We start from the raw sequence: 7481 nt of genomic DNA on the forward strand, positions 1-7481 counted from the left end.
GGAGGAGGGGCCGGGCGGAGGGAGGCCGGCCCGCCTCGGGTCCGCCTGCCCTATCACACAGACATCTGCTCTCAGCTTCTTCCTCTTCATGATTGCTACCGATGACAGGGGAGTAGAGCAGACCGAGGCGGAAAAAAAAGTTATGTCATAAAGGTATAAAACGGTGCTGTGACTCACCCGCTCTTAGCCGCAGGTATGGGTTTCGCGGCAGCGCCTCCACTCTGCTAGCCCGGAGCCCGGGTCGGCCTCCGGCCTCGGCGCGGCTGCCTCAGGTGCCGAGCTCCTAGGGACCGGCCAAAAGTGGGACTTTTCCCTTTTTCGAGCCTGAAGCCCGGAGGAGCGGGGGTGGGGTGGGAATCTGTATTCTCCCGTTTCCCGGGGCTGTACTTTAGGTCAGGATCAGGAGAGTGGGGGCTGGCAGCGGGCAGGAGGGCAGGAGGGGCGCGGGACCCGTGCTGCCCGCGCCCGGGCGTCGGAAAGGTGGCGGGTCCCCCTGGGGAGGGACCCGGCCGCTCCGCCGGCCCTGCCCCGCCAGCCTGAGCTCCAGCGCCACCGCCCCCAGCCCTTCTCCGGCCGCGCGGGTCCTACCGAGAGTCGCGCCAGCTCGCCCGCCCAGCCTATTTTTCTTTTTTCGTCTTCCAAAGGGGGTTACACCCCCTACACACACACACCACTCCCCCCTCCCCCCAGCCTCCGGGCTTAAACCAACTACGCTGCTTTGCAAACAAAGTGAGGGCCGCGTTTGGGGGAGGGGGCTCGGCAGGAGGGGGCTCGGGGGGCGCGCGCGGCGGCGCCGCGGGGCGGGAGGCGCGGCGGCTGGGCTGGCGGGCGGCCGCCTCGCAGGTGCACCTCGGGCTTTGTAGGTGCGAGCGTCTTTGTGCGGCGGACAAATGGGGAGAGGACGAGGAGGTGGGCACTCGAACGACGTAAGATCCACATCAGCTCAACTGCACTCGTCTCACAGAGGCCGCGCGCTCACTTCCCGCGGAGGCGCTCCCGGGCGCCGCGCTCCGCGGCCGCCTGCCCCCGCCCGCCGAGCCGCCGCCGCGCACGCCGCGCCCCTCCGCGCCCGGCTTCCTCCTCGCTAGGGCGGTGTTGGGCCGGCGCGGGCGCTCCCGGGACCGCGGTCGCTCGGCTCCCGGCCCCCCGCCTCGCCCCTCGGGGCCGCCCGTCGCTGTGCCCCGGGCTGTGTGGTCGCATCGGGCAGGGTGGCTCCAGGATGTTAGGAACTGTGAAGATGGAAGGGCATGAGAGCAGCGACTGGAACAGCTACTACGCGGACACACAGGAGGTGAGAGACCGGCGGCAGGCGGGACATGCTGGGGGCCCGTGGGTGGGGAGGCCGGGCGGCGGGCTGGGGGCGCCTCCTCGATGCCACCGCTGCCCGCCCACCCGGTGTCGCCCCGGGCCGGCCTTGGCCGGGCCTCGGAGCCGGATCCACCGCCCGGCGAGGGAGGCCGGGACGCCGCGCTCTGCGCTCAGCGCCCGGAGCGGACGGAAGGATTTCGGGCTATTCTGGGCTCTGAGAGCGCCCACTCTGGGAAGCACTTGCCTCTTCCTTGTGGAGAGCCCGAGCCGGAGCCGGGCGCGGGGTGCCGCGGGTTGGCGCTGGCGGGAGTTGGAGGCCACTCTGAGAAAGCCATAGTTTGCCTCTAAGGGCGGCCTCTTCCTCCCGCATTTGAACTCGCAGATGTCTTCTGATGAAAGCGCGCTGCCGCTAAGTTGAGCGCCTTAATAAGGAACCGATTCCGAAATTTTATAAAACTTCTTCAAAAGCCGTTTGGGGGGAAAGTGTGCTCGTTCTTCTCAGGACCGCTAGGTGGCGCTGGTGCAAGCTGACTTTTCCTCCGGCACTTGGGGTGAAGAACCTGTTTCTCTTCATTGTCCCCATGGTGGCACGTTCATGTAGTTTATTTTACAGCGTGCACAAAGGGATTGCGAGGGAAGTCAGGTACGGGCAGGACCACTACCAGTAGGTTTCTCTGGAAACAGCTAGTGATTACCTCAGAAAAGATTACCATTATTGAAAATGCTTACTGAAGCTGCCTTGGACAATTTCGGGGGAGAGGAAAAGACAAAAAAGTGAAAAATAGTTTGAGAGGGACAGAAAAATATGCCATCAGGAAATATTTTATGGTAATTTATTTAGATTTGTATATTTATATCCTCACCAACTTACCTCGAGGTTATTTGCATACCATAGCAGAGTGTGTGCCTAGTTAAATCTGTTTGGTCACCTTTTGTTTTAAAATGAAGTCCTATTTCCTGATGAAAGCAAATGTAAGGATATCATTATTTTTATTAAGTTATCAGAGAAGTAGCTGTTACATTTATGGACTCTATATTTTTTATATATCTATTGCATTCCAAAATTGCTATTGATAAGGGTTTTCTCCTACTGATAATTTTAAAAGGAGCTCAGAACTCTTTCTCAGGTTTAATTCAGATGCAGTCATCTCCACCCACTAGTCAATTAAGCCCTCTATGGAAAAAGAGGTTTCTTACAGGTTAAAGGTGAGAATTGGGAAGTAAAAAATAAGTAGACTTTGATTTTGGAATTTTAAAGTATTTTAAACTATTAACCAGGGTTTGAAATGATCAACAGCAACATGTCAGTGTGTGAAAGAGAATAATTATTTCAACAATTGTGTCACAAAATTTTCAAACGTTAGGGGGCTAGAAATACATAACGAAATTAGTGCAAGTTTTTGAGTGGCTTAAAGAGGGATCCATGTAAAGTCATCTTAAAGTTAATTGATGTGGTGTATTGATAGTACTAGCAACCCTTCCTACCCCTTCTCCTGTTGTAGGTCTCTTTTAAATTTTTTCCCGAAACTTAACCTGTGAGTTTCTTTCTCTCTTAATATTACAGTTGCTACAGGTAGATGGAAAATACTACTTAAAAATATAATAAACAACAAAAAGTCACCATTTGGCAAAAACTGCTAAGACAGTAAAGCCAGTTGTTGGGAAATGGATGGTGGTATGGCCAAGGATGCTTTACTCTCTCAGGAGAGTTTAATTACTAGCCACCCCACAGGTCCGCAGATCCGAGGCTGCTATGCAGTCAGCCCACCTGGCAGGTTTAAGTGAGATAGGTGCCGAGTTGGTGCCCTGTTGCCAACCCACAGCATCCTTAAGGTGAAGAGGGTCAGAGCTTAATTCTGTTTTCGGAGTTTAACCTCCTTTTAACCAAAGGGGCACGTACTTTGCGGAGGTGGGTCTGGGGTGGAGGCCGGAAGGCCGCCTTGTTTGGATGGAAGAGGAGATGGAGGGACCCCCAGAAGCCAGCCCCTGAGTCTGGCGTGTAAGACGATTACACCTCTTCCTGGGGGACATTTGCTGTGAGCTTCTTTCATGCTTGCCACGCAAGGATTTTTTCCCCTGCAGCGAAAGATATCTCTTTGCTAGTTTTGGGGAGAACCCCAAAGGTTTGCCCAGGGTAGGGGGTCCTATGCTTTGCTCCTCTTGCCTTGGGGTTTGCGCACTGCTAACCCTGCTCTTCGGGGCTCTTCACCCATTTTCTCTGCTCCAGGCCTACTCCTCAGTCCCAGTCAGCAACATGAACTCGGGCCTGGGCTCCATGAATTCCATGAACACCTACATGACCATGAACACCATGACCACCAGCGGCAACATGACCCCAGCTTCATTCAATATGTCCTACGCAAATCCGGGCCTGGGCGCTGGCCTGAGCCCCGGCACGGTGGCTGGCATGCCCGGGGGCTCCGGGGGCGCCATGAACAGCATGACAGCGGCGGGAGTGACGGCCATGGGGACTACGCTGAGCCCCGGCGGCATGGGCGCCATGGGCGGGCAGCCTGGGGCCTCCATGAACGGCCTGGGCCCCTACGCCGCTGCCATGAACCCCTGCATGAGCCCCATGGCGTACGCGCCGTCCAACCTGGGCCGCAGCCGGGCTGGGGGCAGTGGAGATGCCAAGACTTTCAAGCGCAGCTACCCGCATGCCAAGCCGCCCTACTCTTACATCTCGCTCATCACCATGGCCATCCAGCAGGCCCCCAGCAAGATGCTCACGCTGAGTGAGATCTACCAGTGGATCATGGACCTCTTTCCCTATTACCGGCAGAACCAGCAGCGCTGGCAGAACTCCATCCGCCACTCGCTGTCCTTCAACGACTGCTTCGTCAAAGTGGCGCGCTCCCCGGACAAGCCGGGCAAGGGCTCCTACTGGACGCTGCACCCGGACTCGGGCAACATGTTTGAAAACGGCTGTTACTTGCGCCGCCAGAAGCGCTTCAAGTGCGAGAAGCAGCCAGGGGCCGGGGGCGGGAGCGGGGGCAGTGGGGGCGCCAAGGGCGGCCCCGAGAGCCGAAAGGACCCCTCGGCCTCTGCCAATGGCAGCGGCGACTCACCCCTTCATCGGGGGGTTCACAGTAAGGCCGGCCAGCTAGAGGGCGCACCGGCCCCGGGGCCCGCTGCCAGCCCCCAGACTCTGGACCACGGCGGGGCGACCGCTACAGGGGGCGCGTCGGAGCTGAAGACGCCGGCCTCCTCAGCTGCGCCCCCAATCAGCTCTGGGCCTGGGGCCCTGGTATCGGTGCCCCCGTCCCACCCGGTGCATGGGCTGGCGCCTCACGAGTCCCAGCTACACCTCAAAGGGGATCCCCACTACTCCTTCAACCACCCCTTCTCCATCAACAACCTCATGTCTTCGGATCAGCAGCACAAGCTGGACTTCAAGGCGTACGAGCAGGCGCTGCAGTACTCGCCCTACGGCGCCGCGCTGCCCGCCAGCCTGCCGCTGGGCAGCGCCTCGGTGGCCGCGCGGAGCCCCATCGAGCCCTCAGCCCTGGAGCCGGCCTACTACCAAGGTGTGTATTCCAGACCTGTCCTAAACACTTCCTAGCTCTCCTAGACTAGGGGTTTATTTGTGGTGAGCGTGCCGGTAGCAGGAGAGGGGGAAAACAAAAGCAAATAAAACCACACATACCAAGCCGACGACAGCGTAATAAAATACCAACTATTTTTATTTTTTTTGTGTGTGTGCACAATCTTTTTCCCAGTGCAAAGGACTGTTACTTTGTTGTTCTTCAGATGCCTAGTGTATATTATTTGGAAGAAAACCAACCCCAGACCAACAAAGGTTTTTTTTTTTCCCCCTACAAAGTTGAATGATCCACATGTGTATATATAAAATCCTCCTACTTCCGTATCCCTTGCCCTTTCTTTCCACTTTCCCCTCCAGACACATTCTAGTGTGTGCAGGTTTTATTTAAAAAAAAAAAAAAAAGAAAGATGGTCACGCTTGTAAAATATTTGTTTGTACTTTTATTCCCTTCTCACCTGGCCGCCCCCCCCCCCCCAAGCACAAAGTTTACAGGTCTATGGCAATACTCTTAACCGTAAGAACCGAAAGGGTGAGGAAACAAGTAGACACATGGGCTGTTAAAAGTATTGAAGGACAGTACTGCTAATTATGCAGCAAAACATAAACAGATTATAAACATCAGAGCCATTTGTTTTTCTGCTTACATTTCCGATACATTCAGATAACAGATTTCTTAAAATGAAGTACATACGTATTATGTACTGACTTATTTATGCACATGCTCGGATATGTAGACATCCTCCGTATATTTACATAACACATAGAGGTAATAGGTAGGTGGTATACGTTCTGCATTTGCAAGAGTTGCCTGACCAACAAGTTACAGAGACACCCCCTCCTTGTCCTCTCCCCCCACAGAGAGCCCTGGGAATCAATTCCTCAAGAATTGCCATTCTCATTAACTCTGCTCCTTGCTTTGCAGAGTGCCATGGTCATGTCATTCTGAGGTCACGTAACATGTATAAAATTAGCTTCAATGTATCTATGCCATTTAAAGAATATTTTTCTCCAGAAAAAAAAAGGGAATATTACAATGTTGGAGGAGAGATGTTATAGGGAGCCGTATTTCAAAATTTGGTTCCAGATTCCAAAATCCAGTTGATTGTGGTAATTTTAATTATTGTCATCGTGTGCTTGTTCATGCAGTGTTGATGCACTTTTCACAGTTGGACATGGTGTTAGCATAGTCAGGCGGGTTTCAATATTCCTCTTTGCTTCCTCAATGTTAATTTATTGCATGGTTTTTTCTTTCTTTACAGTCGAAATTGCTTTAAATGATGGTTTAAAATACAAATTAAAATGTTAATTTTTATCAATGTGATTGTAATTAATTTGATTTAAATAACAAAAATAATAAATTTTAAGCCGTGGAATATGTTCTTGATCATTTGCAGTTAAGGACTTTAAATAAATCAAATGTTAACCCAAAAAAAAAAAAAAAAGATTTTTGTTATTTTCATTAATTAAATCCAAAATAGATAATCTGAATATGGTACTTTTCAAAGTCTGGCGCTGAATGTAAATAACAAAAAGTAAAATAATCTAAAACAGAATTGTTTTGTTTATGTTTATTATAGGAACATGTAGTTAGTAAAAAAAAAAAAAAAAGGTTAAAGAAATTCAGTAAAACTGGATAGATAAATTGAAATAATATCCCAAGAATTGAGATTAAGATTCTTTATTCCAAGTAATGTTTACTTCAGTTTTTGACATGGGCTTAAGCCTACTATGTTTCCTTTGAGCCTTTCCACGCTGAAATCAAATACTATTAAACTACCTTTCCCCCTTTCCCAATATATCATTTTCCTTTATCTGAGAAGAATTTGAATGAGAATAAAATATCAGATGTGGCTGTTAAAATTAAGTTGTCTACAACAGAGAATCCTGAACCCTCTTTACATTAAAAGAGAAACAAAACATAACCATCCTGGTCACGTTGGGGAGGGGGGGACAAGGGAGACCAGTTAATTCACTCCTGCAGGGAAAGCTTTGTGCCAGCAGGACATTTCACTAGCTCCTATTCTGAGTTGTGTGAATATATTTTTAAAATATTGTTTCTAAAAATATCGTTCCAGAGAACTTAAAGCTGATGATCTGTTTGCCTTCTAAGAAGCTTTTAAATGCAACTTCACACCCCTACAGTTGCTTGAGATCACAAAATCATTAATCTCCTTTGATAGTAGGCTCACTTTCCAGTCCACCTATTTCTTTGTAAGTCTTGGTAGGATTGACACCAACAATAACACCAGCAGCCCGGGCAGAGGCTGGCCTGCCTGAGCCCTGCTGTATGAACTCCGTCCTGCCGGGGCTTGAACTTGGACAGCCCTTACTTTGATCGCCCCACTCCACACCGCGGACAAGATAAAAAGAGCTGTGTGAGTCCCTTAATTGTCGCGTAATTGCCTCCCCAGATGAGAGAAGGGGTGCCATGTAGCACTTGAGAAAAATCCAGAAATCCCAAACCCCCACTCTCACCTCCGCTAATGAAAGGAGGAGAGGGAAATGACTGGTTTGAGTAATTTCAAGGCCTAATTTGGAGGCCTGGGAAAGACACTAAAGGTCCAAAGAGGATAACGCTTTCAATCCCGACATTTATTTACGTTTAGATAGCGGGTAAACAAACGCTGGG

The 7481-nt window shown here is 51.2% G+C and overlaps 1 protein-coding gene across 1 annotated transcript; it reads left to right on the forward strand.

Annotated features, from left to right (window-relative positions):
* The first annotated feature begins 774 nt into the window (after window positions 1-774).
* Window positions 775-5858, forward strand: FOXA1 (forkhead box A1). The gene is made up of 2 exons (XM_081148497.1): window positions 775-1291; window positions 3536-5858. Exons 1-2 carry the CDS (start codon window positions 1220-1222, stop codon window positions 4868-4870), a joined length of 1407 nt encoding a protein of 468 aa, XP_081004623.1. The 5' UTR covers window positions 775-1219; the 3' UTR covers window positions 4871-5858.
* The last annotated feature ends 1623 nt before the right edge of the window (window positions 5859-7481 follow it).

This window comes from Miniopterus schreibersii (genome assembly GCF_964146895.1).
Source record: "Miniopterus schreibersii genome assembly, chromosome: 1".
NCBI classification, from domain to species: domain Eukaryota; kingdom Metazoa; phylum Chordata; class Mammalia; order Chiroptera; family Miniopteridae; genus Miniopterus; species Miniopterus schreibersii.

Coding starts and splice junctions, on each gene's coding strand:
- FOXA1 (XM_081148497.1), top strand. CDS start 1,220: ATGTTAGGAACTGTGAAGATGGAAGGGCATGAGAGCAGCGACTGGAAC. Junction 1,292..3,535: donor ACTACGCGGACACACAGGAG/GTGAGAGACCGG, acceptor TCTCTGCTCCAG/GCCTACTCCTCAGTCCCAGT.